Source organism: Hibiscus syriacus, unplaced genomic scaffold (assembly GCF_006381635.1).
Source record: "Hibiscus syriacus cultivar Baekdansim isolate YM2019G1 unplaced genomic scaffold, ASM638163v2 tig00110186_pilon, whole genome shotgun sequence".
NCBI classification, from domain to species: domain Eukaryota; kingdom Viridiplantae; phylum Streptophyta; class Magnoliopsida; order Malvales; family Malvaceae; genus Hibiscus; species Hibiscus syriacus.
The window spans coordinates 207,011-221,852 of record NW_024062617.1 but is presented as its reverse complement, the minus strand read 5'-3'; the positions used below and the strand labels follow the sequence as shown (position 1 = coordinate 221,852).

General features: G+C 35.6%; 2 protein-coding genes, 1 long non-coding RNA gene and 1 pseudogene across 3 annotated transcripts; 2 read left to right on the top strand and 2 right to left on the bottom strand.

Annotated features, from left to right (window-relative positions):
• Positions 1-637: 637 nt before the first annotated feature.
• LOC120217260 lies at positions 638-14,598 on the bottom strand. Its single transcript, XR_005525139.1, has 3 exons — positions 14,468-14,598; positions 2,707-2,713; positions 638-651 (listed from the first exon to the last, which is right to left on the bottom strand). It is a non-coding gene; the product is annotated as an uncharacterized LOC120217260 (long non-coding RNA).
• On the top strand, positions 2,696-5,430 carry LOC120217257 (cation/H(+) antiporter 2-like). Its single transcript, XM_039214447.1, is given in 8 exon segments — positions 2,696-2,851; positions 3,002-3,988; positions 4,120-4,528; positions 4,531-4,980; positions 4,983-5,012; positions 5,015-5,039; positions 5,121-5,171; positions 5,173-5,430. Coding segments are annotated over 8 exon segments (2,343 nt in total). The 3' UTR covers positions 5,408-5,430.
• On the bottom strand, positions 7,634-11,679 carry LOC120217258 (annotated as a pseudogene).
• On the top strand, positions 14,079-14,747 carry LOC120217259 (lactoylglutathione lyase-like). Its single transcript, XM_039214448.1, has 2 exons — positions 14,079-14,374; positions 14,480-14,747. The coding sequence occupies exons 1-2, from the start codon at positions 14,093-14,095 to the stop codon at positions 14,714-14,716; spliced, it is 519 nt and encodes a 172-aa protein (XP_039070379.1). The 5' UTR covers positions 14,079-14,092; the 3' UTR covers positions 14,717-14,747.
• Positions 14,748-14,842: the final 95 nt, after the last annotated feature.

The following is a 14,842-nucleotide window of genomic DNA, read 5'->3' as shown; positions in this document are numbered from 1 at the left end:
ATCTCAGGCTATTTTTGCTCTTTACAATCACAAGAATACTCGATTACATTTGTTTATGACGCGACTGCTTTAGTTGAGAGAGCAGAATGGACACAAAAACCTAGGATTTGTGTCATTAGATTGTTTCTACAAGGTGTAAGATGATTCCCTGTAGTTGCACAGATTTGAAGTAGCTGGAGCAATGAGATGCATAAAGGGTTTCTGTTGCTGCATGAATGAATGATCATGATCAATGTAATCCATCACTGGGTATGAAGCTTTGATTTACCTTATCACTTTCTTATCTGTAACAATGTTGATGATAAGTATTAAAAGATAAAAGTCAGCACCCGTATACCTTCTCACTTTCTCTGCCCCCCATCAACATATTTACAGTGTAATATGATACACATGAGCATTTATGATATCCGACAAGTAGAGGTGCACAAAAAATCCGAATATCCGATTTTGTCTAAAAAATATCCGAAACCGGATTTTGGAAAAACCGGTCTTTTTTAAACCGGATCGGATATTTAAAAACCGGATAGTATAATCGGTTTGGGAAAAAATTGAACGACCGGTTTTTTTACCGGATTAAAAACCGGTTTTTTTCAAACCGGATAAAAATCCGGTTTTTTATCCGAAAAAAAAAATTCGGTTTTTTTAAAAAAACTGGATTTTTATCCGAAAAAATCCGGGTTTTTTTTAAAAAACCAGTTTTTTTGCAAACCGAAACCGGTTACACCATCCGGCCCTTCAAACCGGTTAGGATCCGATCCGATTTTTTTAAAATCCGATTTTTGGGTTGGGGAAAAAACCGGATCGGTTTTTATCCGATCCGAATCGGATTTAAATCCGGCTTCTGTGCATCTCTACCGACAAGGACAAGGAATTATAACTAAGCACCCGTATACTTCAACCTGTTGAATACTATAACCAACCAGAATTTAACAAGGCAGCACTTGGCTTGGCTCCCGCTACTATTTCCAACTTTACCTGTAAAAATATTATATTCCAGTGTCATATTTCAAACCACGAAATTTTTCCCTCGTAAGGCTTTGTTAAATGTTTTTTAATCGTCAACATTTGTTTCATCTTCATCCCTTTCTACTGACTGATTATCATTCCATGTTCTGTATGCATTCGTGATTGAAAGCTTGTCGCAATCATGAGTTCACAAAAGTACTGAAAGTAAAAATCATGAAGGTCAAATGAGTGCCCTCAATTTCTCGTGAAAGTGCATTTGCACTAGCCTTTAACGTACTATATGGATATCAAATCATAGCCATTGTTGTTCTCGGGTATTTGAATTATGCGTTGTTAACTCTTTGAGGGGCTTGTGAATGGTTACCAAACCAAGCCAACTCTAACAATGTGTTTTTTGGTTAGATTTCGAAAGCTGCAATCAGAAGTGAAGGCAGAATGTTCATCTTGTTCAGTAGTTGCACCCAACAACTTGTTGGTTGTCACTGCATCCAACGGAACAAATGTTTCATTGACAAAAATAAAATCGAGATAAGCATTATATAAGTTGGCATAAAATTCCCAGACGACTGCCGGAGCGTAGTCACCAGTATGAGTACAAAGAGTTTTCCGGTTGAGTTCAGCAATCGTGCAATGAACAACAACACCCAGTGATTGTTGTAAGAATAACGTAATTCCTTGCTCATGCAGAGAATTTCGGCGAAGCATGTTCGTGTGAAACCGCTTACGTGCAGGCTGGATTTGAAATGGGTTTGTCTCCGGTAAGTCGGAAGCACGGTTCTGGCATCATTAGCTGGTGTAGCTATAGACTCTATTCATTTCGAAACATTATCAACAAGCCCAAAAGTGTAGAGATTGCCAAAAGAATTTGAGAAAGGTCCCATAAAATCTATTCTCCACACATCGAATAATTCAACTTCCATGATTAGTTGTTGTGGAATCTCATTGCATCGAGATATAGATCCAGTGCGCTGACAACGATCGTACCGTTTTATAAAATTGTGAACGTCTTTAAACAAGGTAGGAATCTTAGCCGTTGTTCGCATACTTCCAAAATATCCTCCGTAAGGAGCGTCATGACTATGTTTCAAAATGGAGTGCATTTCTGCCTCTAGAATGCATTGACAAATGATGTTGACGTTGAAATTTTGAATAGATAAGACTTATTTTAATGATATTTCCTGTTATCTCGTAGGAATCGCTGCTTTCTAAAATTTGTTTAAAATAATATTTTGAAAAAATAAGTTTTAAAATATTTATTTTAAATATAACATTTTATCAACATTTTTTAAAATATAAATTATTCTTAAAATAACATTTATTTTATTATTCTTAAAATTATTTATTTAACGAGACTCCACCTTATTTAAAAAAAAACATTTCTTCCGCGTCATAATGCGGTTAACACATGCTAGTAATTTACGAAGCTTAGGTTGTCACAGAAAATAGGATAAATATTAGAAGGTGGACAGAAACGAAAAAAATGTCAACAAACGTCCGACTTTATATGACGAATTCACCGGGAACAAAGGGTGTCCATAAAAAATCGAAGGATACAGAAGGAGACCGAAGTTTCCAACAATGGAGATGGAAAGGAAGAACAAAAAAGAAAGAAAGCAAAAGTAGAGGGTTATCATCATTTGGCAGGGCAATCTCTGACGACATACCTCTGCTTGACAAGACAAGACCAGATTAGAAATTAGTTACTTTTGAAGAAAAAGAAAAATTAAGGATGGAGGCAACAAAACAGCTAATGTGTCAACCAGCAGACTCATTTAACCCCTTGATCACAACAAGCTTTCAGGTCTCCTGCATTCTTGTCATTTCTCATGCCTTTCATCTTGTCTTGAAACCCTTGGGACAACCTGGACCTTTTGCACAACTTCTTGTAAGCATTCATCTTCATATAAACATAGATACATATAATATATATATATATGTATATATTCATGATTCTTAAAATGACATGCAGTTATCCATATATAAAAAAATATTTTATGAATATACGGTATATGTTGTTGAATGTCTTCTGTATCAGGCTGGCGTTGTGTTAGGCCCCTCACTGTTGTCCCGTATAGGAAAAGTTAAAGATTTTTTCATCCAGGCTTCTGCTGAAAAGTACTATCAGTTCTTTTCATTCGTTTGTCGAATGCTATTTATGTTCTCCATTGGCTTGGAAACAGATGTCCCTTACATAAAACGCAATATCCGCACTGTAAGCATCATTGCAGGAGGGGGTTCAATCCTGGCCTGCATGTTCGGTGGACCTTTATTCTGGTTACTTACCAAGGTATTCGATGTCACTAAGGATCGCTTTGCATTTTACCTTCTTACCTTGACAGTGTTAGCAAATTCAGCCTCTCCTATAGTGATCCGGATGATTGCAGATACCAAGTTTGATACTGCTGACTTGGGGAGAATGGCAATTTATTCTTCATTGGTTAATGAAATGTCCTGTGTAACAATCGTTAGTACACTTAGTGCTTTCTCCTCCTCTCGAAGATTTGGAGGAGCAATCCTTATTACTCTTGTTACTGTGGTTGTAATCTTTTTGAACAAGTATCTATCATACTTTTTCAACAAAAGGAACCGGAATAATAGATTTGTTTCCAACAAAGAAATCTTTGTTATTGTGTTGCTTCTTACATGTCTATCTCTGTATGCCGAGTGGTTGGCTACACAGCTATTTTCTGTTGTTTTCCTGGTCGGCCTCATGTTCCCTAGAGAAGGCAAAACAGCTCGGACTTTGTTGCACAAACTCACTTACGCTGTAAATACCTTCATTCTTCCCATCTACTTTGGCTACACAGGATTCCAACTTGATGTTAGCGGTATTTTCAATAAATTGACTATTGCTCTCACTGTCCTCATGATCCTGGTGAGCGCTGGAACTAGAATCATCGGCACCCTTGCCGCTTGTCATTACCTTATGATCCCATGGAACGAGTCTCTCATTCTTGCTTTGTTACTCTGCCTGAAAGGAAACTACGACCTTCTACTCATTATTACAAGCCCAAATCCCAATGTAAGTTTCTTCTCAATTCCATGTATGCATTTGCATTGTCTTTAACATTTATTATGCATGCATGTATGTATGTATACGAGCAAGTTGCAATTGAGTCCTCAATGATGATTTTCTTTTTCGTTCAGTTACAGCCAGTGTGGCCTGCAGATGCTTACGATTTTCTTCTGACAGTAGTAGTGGTTAACACACTGATCATAGGCCCAGTAGTTGCCATTTTACTGAACAGAGAAGTGTCTAGTTCTCAGTATCCTACCATACTGGAAATACTTAATCCAGAGAGTGAGCTCAGAATATTGGCTTGTGTGTATGTACCACGGCATGTTTCAGGGCATGTTAGCCTCATCTCAGCGTTAGGCGGCTGTCCAAGTGCACCCATAAGGCCATACATGGTGCATCTAGTGGAGCTTCCAAAGAAAAGGAAAAGCAAATTGATGTACCATCAACTAGAAGATGGTGATCAATACAGCGATGAGGAGGAGTATGGAGGAAATGATGTGCTAGAGATCAACGAAGCTCTTGATACCTTCATCTCAGAGACCAAATTTTGATCCACCAGAGTAAACTTGTGGCATCATTTCTGACCATAAACGAAGATGTATGCAATGGTGCAGAGGACTTGCGTGTGTGTATTCTATTCCTGCCGTTTCACAAGCACCAAAGAATAGATGGGAAAATGGAAAACAGCATGGAGGAAATAAGAGCTATAAATCAGAAGATTCTTCGTCATGCCCCATGTTCAGTGGGCATCTTTGTAGACAGAGGGCAAACAGGGTTCCAACAACCACATGGCTCTTCATGTGTGCAAAATATAGCAATATTGTTCTTCGGTGGCCCTGATGATCGGGAGGCTTTAGCGTGTAGCAAGAGAATTTTGATGCACAGTAAAGTCAATTTGACAGTTATCCGCTTCCTGAACAGACCGACAGAAAGTAGCAGCAGCAATTTTTGGATTAACGATATGCCCCACAAGGATGAGGAGGTTATCATGTCAATATCAATATCGGGACACAGAACGAGATAGACAATGTCTTGTGGAGACCTTCTATAACAGGTACATCCATGATCCAATTGAAAAGTGAAATCCAAATAGATTTTTATTATTATTAATGTTGACTACTCTTGTCTTGACTAGGTATGTGGCACAGGGTAGAGCCGGTTTCGTGGAGAAGTATGTGAGCAATGGGCAGGACGGTAGCAGTTCTAAGAGAAATAGCGGACACGTATTCATTGTTCATAGTAGGGAAGGGAGGGAGAGGGACAAGCCCCTTAACATCAGGGATGAGCGATTGGGAGGAGTGTCCAGAACTTGGGTTGATCGGGGATCTCTTGGCCTCCTCAGAATTGGACATCAGCGGTTCCATCTTGGTCATCCAACGACATCGGCACTTTGAGGCTGATGGAGGCTTTCCCGACGACTAGTTGCCTTTACCTTTTTTACTGCAAATGTATACATACATACATACATACATACATACATACATACATACATACATACATACATACATACATACATACATACATACATACATACATACATACTACATACATACATACATACATACATACATACATACATACATACATACATACATACATACATACATACATACATACATACATACATACATACATACATACATACATACTATACATACATACATACATACATACATACATACATACATACATACATACATACATACATACATACATACATACATACATACATACATACATACATACATACATACATACATACATACATACATACATACATACATACATACATACATACATACATACATACATACATACATACATACATACATACATACATACATACATACATACATACATACATACATACATACATACATACATACATACATACATACATACATACATACATACATACATACATACATACATACATACATACATACATACATACATACATACATACATACATACATACATACATGTAAAAAAGAATACTAGGAGAACTGTTAGGAGCGCCAAAAGAAAAACAAGTTCAGTTCCGTGAGAATGAATCAAAGTTTGCCTTTTGATTTTCAAGAAAACTAATAACATCAATGATGATGCCTGGGACTGGGAGCAATATAATGCAGTATCCAAAGCAAGAGAAGAAAAGAAATCAATTTTGTAAAAAGGCTGTTTGTGTTGATTCATGTTGTTGGACTGGACCTGCGGCAGTGCAGTTTACTCGTCTCAATCCTATTACAACGGACTGTATACACATAACATCGAATAACATACTTGATTCAAAAGCAAAATTAACCTTTTATGCTAGAAATACGAAAAGGATACCCTTTTCTACTCAATCATTCTCAACGAAGCTAATTCATTCTTGACCTTGCTGCTCACTGGGTGGGTGCGCTTCTGGTCTTTTTTATTTTTAAACATTGTCTTGGGTGGTATATGGATTGCTGCAACTGCAAAGGCTCGTGTTACTTGAGTTAATGCCTAATGGTCAACACTCTCTGAAGTCATAAAGTCATTCTATGAGAGGCACATTAGCTTATGTGCCAGGCTGATCATCCAATTTCAAACACTAGAAGCCGTGAAGTACGTAGATTCAAAGCACGTCAAGATATGCTGCAAATGAGCTGAGCTTGTTGCAGGGCGAAAGTGCCATTCCCCAACAAATTATATATAACCTTTGGACTGACATTTATTTTAATCTGGATTTTGCGACATTTATTTGGTTTCGCATTTGTGTATTCGGGCCCGGCCCTAAGGGTAGACGAGGGGGGCGACCGCCTAGGGCCCCAGGTATAGAGGAGGCCCATTCTTCAAAATATTTTTAAGTTTAATAATTTAAAAAATCATTTTTAAATAATTTAACTATAAACACCATTTTTTTATTTCAAACCCCACCCCATACTTCTTACACATCATTTTTTTATTCAGAACCCATATTTTATCCATGCATTTCTTCCACGTGAAACACCATAATTGAGCTGATCAAGACCTCATCCATGCTCTACTATAAACTAGGGGCCCAAGTTATTTTTTTAGGGGCCTTATCTTTTATTTTCTGTAGGGTCCTTAAAATGTCAGGATCAACCTTGTGTGTATTTAACCCTTGCCCATTAGACAACCATCTTTTAACCACTCTATCCAATTTCACGGATTTCGCTTGCCAGAGCCAGTATTCAGCATATTTATGGAGAATACATAATTAATAGAGAACTATTTTATGTTTGGGAAACTTCCCGCTCCATCAATCCATGTGTATTCCCCGGACAAGAAGCGGCTTCAACCCCAAATTTATGAAATTAAAAGAATTGGTATTCTTTCTAATTAGTGAATGCAAACTATTAACTAGTTTACATTACTTAAGGTAGGCAACCCCAATATTATGGGTTTAATCTTATATGTAAAGATTTTTCTTTTTTTGGCCTTGTCAACATTTTTAGTTTAAAATTTTTAAATAATAAAATTGTTTAATATTTGAATCTGGTTAAAATTGTATAACGTGCAGGGACTTAGATGTAAAGATTGTTAAAACATAAATACTTAATTGAAGTAGACCTACTTGGGTTGAGCTTGAGCAATGAGCATGATGTCAACAGTACTATTTAACTAATAATATAATATTAATTTACAATGAAACATCTCATATAATCCCACACATACGCGCTGCCTAAAATCTTGTTATTTTACTTGGTTTGAAGAACAAGTTAGTGAACCTTTTTCATTGGGTTGTAACGCTCTTAGCCAGATTCCGAGGTTGGTCAACATTGTAACCCCGCAGCACCGTGAGGTGATATGCTAACAGCTGCAGCCAAAATCATAACAGATCAAAAATTTGGCCAACAACAATAACAACAAACATACAAGCCCTTGATTATGACTAAAATGGAAGGGGTAAATAAAACTTCAATTTGCTGTTAACAGGAACATGGGTTTTGAAGAGGTGGTGTGATAGGATAGGAATAGAAAGCTCCTATGACTACTTAAATCTAATAAAGAAAAACAAAATTGAAAAATATGCAAAACAAAAGCTCTGCTGGACAGAGAGACACACTAAGGGCAAAATTATTTATAACAAACCTGCAAAGGAATAATATTAACCACAGGTTGAAGACAATCTTCGACCTGAGGAACTTCAACCACTCGACAAGATGAAGATCCACCAGGACATACAGCAGTTGCATCTCCTTTAGAGCACACCACTATCAGGCGACCTTTACGGGCATGAAGTTGCTGAATAACTGACTGCTGCTTACTGTAAACAATTTAGAGATGTTAATCATCAATCAAAACGGCTATACCACCATATGACTTCTTAGAAGAATTATATAACTTACCTGAAGCATGCATCACGGGTTGCAACAACTATAATGGGGAGATTCTCATCAACTAGAGCCAAAGGGCCATGTTTCATTTCACCTGCAAGCATTCCCTCACTATGCATAAGAGAAACCTCTTTTACTTTCAAAGCACCCTCTAAAGCTGTTGCAAAATTATATCCTCTTCCAAATACAAGAAGTGACTGCTCAGCAATCAACAATTTTGCCAGATCCTTCATTTCCTGGTCAAGCTTCAATACCTCTCTAACTTTATCTGCAGAAAAGCAAGGTAAAAAAAATGAAAGTTGCATATTCTTAAACGTACCCCAGGGCAATAAAACAAGACTTTACAATCCACTAATCCTTTAAATGAGAAAGCAAGATGAAACATACTAGGTAAATCAAATAGACCATCTATAATAGCCTCTCGTCTGGCTTGACTAGATATTGCATCATCTCCAATAGCCAAAGCTAGCATTGCCATCACAACAATTTGACTTGTGTATGCCTAAACATGATGATGAGGGTTCTGTTAACCAATAAAACAAAATAAATGAAACAAACATATACAAACAAATGAAACTTACCTTGGTACTTGCCACCCCTATCTCACAGCCAGCATTTATGTGAATTCCACAATGCGTATTCCTGGCAATTGCACTACCAACAGTGTTTGTTATGCCAACACATAATGCTCCATTTTCGAGTGCATACTCTAAGGCAAACAGAGTATCTGCAGTTTCACCAGATTGACTAACAAAAACTGCAGTATCTTCTCTATATATTGGACCCTGCCGGTCCACCAGATCGCTAGCAATCTCCATAGTAACAGGGACACCTATAATTGTCACAGATGATGAACAAAATATTTCAGTAAAATAAACTTAAAGAATTCAAAGGAGCATCAGAAATCAAAGAGGGGGTACCAGAAAGTTCTTCAATGATAGGTCTAGCAGCTAAAGCAGCGTTATAGCTTGTACCACATCCGATAAAACAATACGTCTGCTCCGTCTAATAGTTTTAATGTGATCTTTCAGTCCACCTAAAAGAACAGTCTTGGCTTTGGTAAAACCTCCATGCTTAAGTCTCCCCGCATTGTGGTTGTAAGAGATTCAGGTTGCTCGTGAATTTCTTTCTGCATATAATGCTCATATTTCCCCTTATTTATTTGCTCAACCTCCATTTCAAGAAAAGATAATGCACGTTGCACTGACGATGGTCGAGAAAGTGCATTGCCACATTTTCCTTTGTCATTCTCAAATTTAAGAATATAAACACCTCCATCCTGAAATTTTTAGTAGTTTTTGTAAGTAGACTTCAGTGCAAAATGTTTGTAGGTCATCCTCAGTACCATGCCAAAGAGTTTACTCAAGAGTCATGACAAAGGTACCTTAAGGTGAACTACTTCATCGTCTTCAATCACCAAAACCTTTTTTGTGTGTTCGACTATAGCACTAGCATCACTGGATAGAAATAATTCTTTTGGATGTCCATTTTCTGAAATGAACGTAAGATCAAGAAATGAAGTTCCACTGCGCATGTCTTCGCTTAATTCCTGCACATGTTACATCAAACAACTAAAGTTTAATCAAATAACAAATGAAAAAGTTAAAGCCTGTACATGAGATCAGAGGTTTGATGCAAACGACAAAACATTTCAGCAACATCTCCAATCTGGCACATTCCAGAAAAGGATAAGATGTGCAGTAAATCAATGAAAATATTACTCAACAGGAAGAGATATAACAGCAAGTATTTTAAAGTAAGCAGCACTTGTACTTTTCAGATACTTACTTTCACACCTAAAAGCAACGGACTACCACGTTTACAAGCAATCAACTCATTTGGGTAATGATGACTTTTGAATATAAGGGCATAGGCTCCATCAAGATGCCTCATAACTTCAAGCACAACTTGACTGAAGGTGACAGACTGGTCACCTGCAGGATCACCGGTAAACACAAAAATAAACTCACAGTACTGATATTCTAAAGCTTACGGGAAAGAGAAGCTTGAAAGTTGATCAACAAAGACAAATATAACATTCCTTTTCCAATAAAACAACATATAAGGATTTAGCCAAGACTGCCATGCCATAGATTGGAGCGGAATTAGATATTTGTCTGGTGGGAAAAATAAGGTGATTGTCTCACAATTTATTTCAAACTAGATGCTAGATAAACGTTACAAAATTGACTTGTCTATGCATACAAGCCAGAACATTTCCAACTCCACAAATATTAAGAAACTGCAAGAGCCAAGGACTAAGGTCGCATCATTAACTCGCATAGATTCAGTTATTAGCAGAAATAATGTAGTTTCAAATTTATATGGAAAAAAATAATTGCAATTCGAAAAACCTCTTCTCTTTCTTACACAAGTTAAGAATGGCACCTTCTTCAGTTGCCTTGTCAAAAACATATTTGGCAAGCTTTGGGATAACTTCTGTGTCAGTATCGGATTCAAAGTTGAACCCATGCCGCATCAGCGTTTCCTTCAACACCTAAAATTGTTTAATAACCAGATAAGAGGTAAGCATGAGCACAATTATCAATTTACATGCAAGGGAAAGGGGAGATGGAAGAAGGAAGAAGGAAAGAGAAGCAATTAGCATAACTAATTAAAGAAACATAAGCAACCTCGTAGTTTGTAATAACTCCATTATGAACGACCAAGAATTCGTTTCCAGCACCAGATGTCTGAGGATGACTATTTTTTGGAGATGGCTCTCCATGAGTTGCCCACCGGGTATGTGCTATTCCAGCATGAACACAAAAAGGTTCCTCCAAATTCAGCTTTGTCGATGCGACATCTAAAATAGCAATATCATTATATTAAACTCAATTTCTTAAACGAATACTAAATTGGTTTTCCGCCAGTTTGTCTAAACCCAAACACAAAGACTAGAGCACAATTATGTTAAATAAATCTGGCATTCCAAACACAAAGAAAACGACTTGACTAATAAAAAATCCGACGGCATTTTCACTGGATCCGCTTAGCCGAATTTCAAAGGAAAGAATTACCTTTGTAGACGGATTTAACGAGTGAATCGATGTTGCCTTCTTGGCGGAAGATGAGGGGAGGAGCAGAAAAGGAAAACTGTCCGCTTGGATCCGAAGAATAAGAATCAATGGAAATCCCGGCAGAATCATAGCCTCTGTACTCTAACCGCCTCAAGCCGTTGAAAAGGATATCCAGAATGAAACGTCTGTCACGCTTGACGTTGTAGTTCAGATAAGCGAAGATCCCGCACATTTTTGCCCGATTCCAATTGGTTGATTCTAGACGCTGTCGCACACCCTCGGGTGCTGCAGTCGCTCAGTGAAGAAGAAGTAAACACGGGGGAAATTGAGGGAGGAGAGGGACATTTTCTTATTTGATCAGTCTGGTGCATAGTTTTGGAAGTTTGTTATTAATTTTATTATTATTTAAATAATAAAATCAGTAAAAATAATTAAAATATTAATATTTTTTTAATATTTTTGATAAAATGTCTAACAATAATAAAATCGATAAAAAATAATAAAATCAATAAAATAATAATAATTTTAATAATTTTTTATTAATTTTTTTATTTAAATAATAATAAAATCGATAACATTTTTTTTAATCGTATATTAAAATTATCGTATTTTCCCCTATAATTTTGACGCGTCACAACTTCAATTTTGGGAGGGCGTTTCTATCTTTTCCCACCTTTGATGATGTTGGTTGACGCTGAAGAAAGCATGCTATTGGAAGGACTGCGCTTAGTTGCCGAATTAAGAATAGGCCGGATGATTAATTGGGATTTCTTTTTTATTTTTATATATGAATGATGTATTTTCATTATTCAACAAGCAGGGATCCGCTATAAGAGTACAAGGCATCAGGTTTCAAAGAAAAAAATTGAGAAATCTTTGATTTTTTTTCTTCAAAACTTCATGTCTTAAATATGTCGATAAATAACTAAACAAGAAATATTTATAAATCAAATTATTATTAAAAATTCATTTTAGAATATTGTGCATACTAATTTTATAAAGGACTGGAGATTTATCATTTTGTTTGAAAAGTTTAAAGATGACCAAATGATATTAATATCATATCAAAAAAATTATGAATGATACGAATAACTTAATAATTTTGTAAATAATTTATTAGATAAGAAACTTTGAAGATTATATTTTTCCTTTTCAAAAAAATTATTTTCTGAAAATATTTTACTAAACTATAAACTTTGAATATCTATTTCTTATTTTCATAAGAAGAAGAAAAAAATAAGGCATCATGTCTAAAAGTCTTACAGATGTCTCAAAAGACTTATAATATAACTGAAAAGAGATTACCTTAAATGTTTGTTATAAGTTTTGATACAAAACTATCATATTACTAAACCGTGTTTTTTTCGTATAGTGTCAAATTACTTTAAAGTCTATGTGTTTTGAACATCTTTTTGAATTGATACAAAAATAAAATCTTTTACAATGACAAAAATCTAGAGAAGTGAATATTTGGGGAGTTAACTTGAGTTACTAAACGGTAGATTTAGGTGTTTGGGCTTGTTAGTTAAGGATTTGGGGTTATTATTCCTATTAATATACTCTTCAAAGTCCTTAATAATCAAGTCATTTTAGCTAAACCGTGTGGTTACTTAAATTTTGAGGGCAGAAGTTTTAAAATCATACTGAAAGTTTCAAAATTTTTACCTGAATTTTACATATCCACTTTCTTAATCAACAAACAATCTTAATAAGTTAACTTATCTATATACAAGCATCATATACCTTTCAAGTACCTATAATACACACAGCATGCACCCAAATACCCAACATATAACCAAATTTGATTCTATATACATCAAAACTTATTTGTAAATGCATTTATAACTCACGATTCATCTTCATCGCATTCACCATTCAAGCATCAAGAGATCGATTGTACTTAATTTATATGACTTTATAGACCTATGTATACTAGAACATTCATACCTTTTAAACATCATAAAACTTGAGCAATCATATCATCATCAAGTCATACTTTCACAATCGCTATACTATATAAAACTTTCATAATTAAGACTAAGATGGCATATAATCTTATTTACACATTATTAATAAAAATATATATGTCATAATCTAGAAATTTAAATAAAATAATATTTATATTGATTATCTCGAAATGACTTGTAACATCTTCTATGCAATCGCGATTAATTTATGAATACTAAATAATCAAGAATAACAAAATATCTATGGATGGTAAAAAGAAACTTGTCATGTTTATTATTTTCAAACGTATGGCAATTATAAAATTTAAGAATAACATTAAATTAAAACAATGATAGTAACATATAAACTTTTATTGCTTAGTATGCAATCATAACATTAATTTTATCGAATGAAATAAAATTATAAAAGTAATGATTTTTTAATTAAATATTTAATATTATTTTAATTTTAAAATTTTAAATTCGAAACCTTAATTAACGTATAATAAGTTAATATCAATAATTCAATAAAAATATAAATAAACATAATGCCCGTTGGTGAATTTTATTAGTTAATAGTTTGGGCACTGATAGAAGCAGTGATCTGGTAGCAAGCCCATTATTTATATAGCAGCCTGGCAGGCAAGATATTGACATATAGCGCAAGCGTCAGCTGCAGCCGCTCACACGTACGGATTCCTTTATCCTTCACTGTTACACCACGTGTTCCCTTGTCTGCCACGCGCCGTTTATACCTCTCAATGAAGTTTTTCTATTTACAGACATCAACAGTTTCATGCATTTTCATTTTTCACAATGGAAACCGAGGAAGAAAAAATAGAAGAGAGCCCAGCGCCTCCTCTTTTGGCACTGAATCATGTGTCTAGGCTATGTAGGAACGTTAAGGAGTCCATTGATTTCTACACCAAGGTTCTGGGTTTTGTGTTAGTTGAACGGCCTCCTGCTTTAGATAATTTTGATGGTGCTTGGTTGTTCAATTATGGGGTTGGGATTCACTTGGTGCAGTCCGAGGACGAAGACAGGTTGCCTTCTGACACCCACCATTTGGATCCCATGGACAACCATATTTCTTTCCAGGTTTAGTAGCTTTACCTATAGCTACTCTTGCGATACTTTTTTTTTATATATAATTTCAATACCTGAGAGTTGAATGTTTTAAAAAATTATTACTAAACCATGCAGTGTGAAGATATGGAAGAAATGGAGGGAAGATTGAAAGAGTTCAACACCAAGTACATTAAGAGGACAATGGAGGATGGAAATGGGACAAAGATCGACCAGCTCTTTTTCAACGACCCAGATGACTTCATGGTTGAAATATGTAATTGTGAGAATGTTAAGCTTGTTCCTGCTGGATCTATGGGAAAGAGAAAGCTCCCGTTTGATCACCACAATCCTCCGGTGGATTTGAACAACTAGACAATTCAAGCGATTGCAAACATTTATTTCTAGTAATCACGCATACTCTAATAATTGTAATTTGCATGCAGCTTTAAATAACACATTGCATCCACTTTCTACTCATTATTGATATCCCAAGTGATT

Excerpts from the sequence above, each read along its gene's own strand:
- LOC120217259 (XM_039214448.1), top strand. The coding sequence starts at position 14,093 with ATGGAAACCGAGGAAGAAAAAATAGAAGAGAGCCCAGCGCCTCCTCTT. Across the intron at positions 14,375-14,479 it reads ACAACCATATTTCTTTCCAG|TGTGAAGATATGGAAGAAAT; the intron begins GTTTAGTAGCTT and ends TAAACCATGCAG.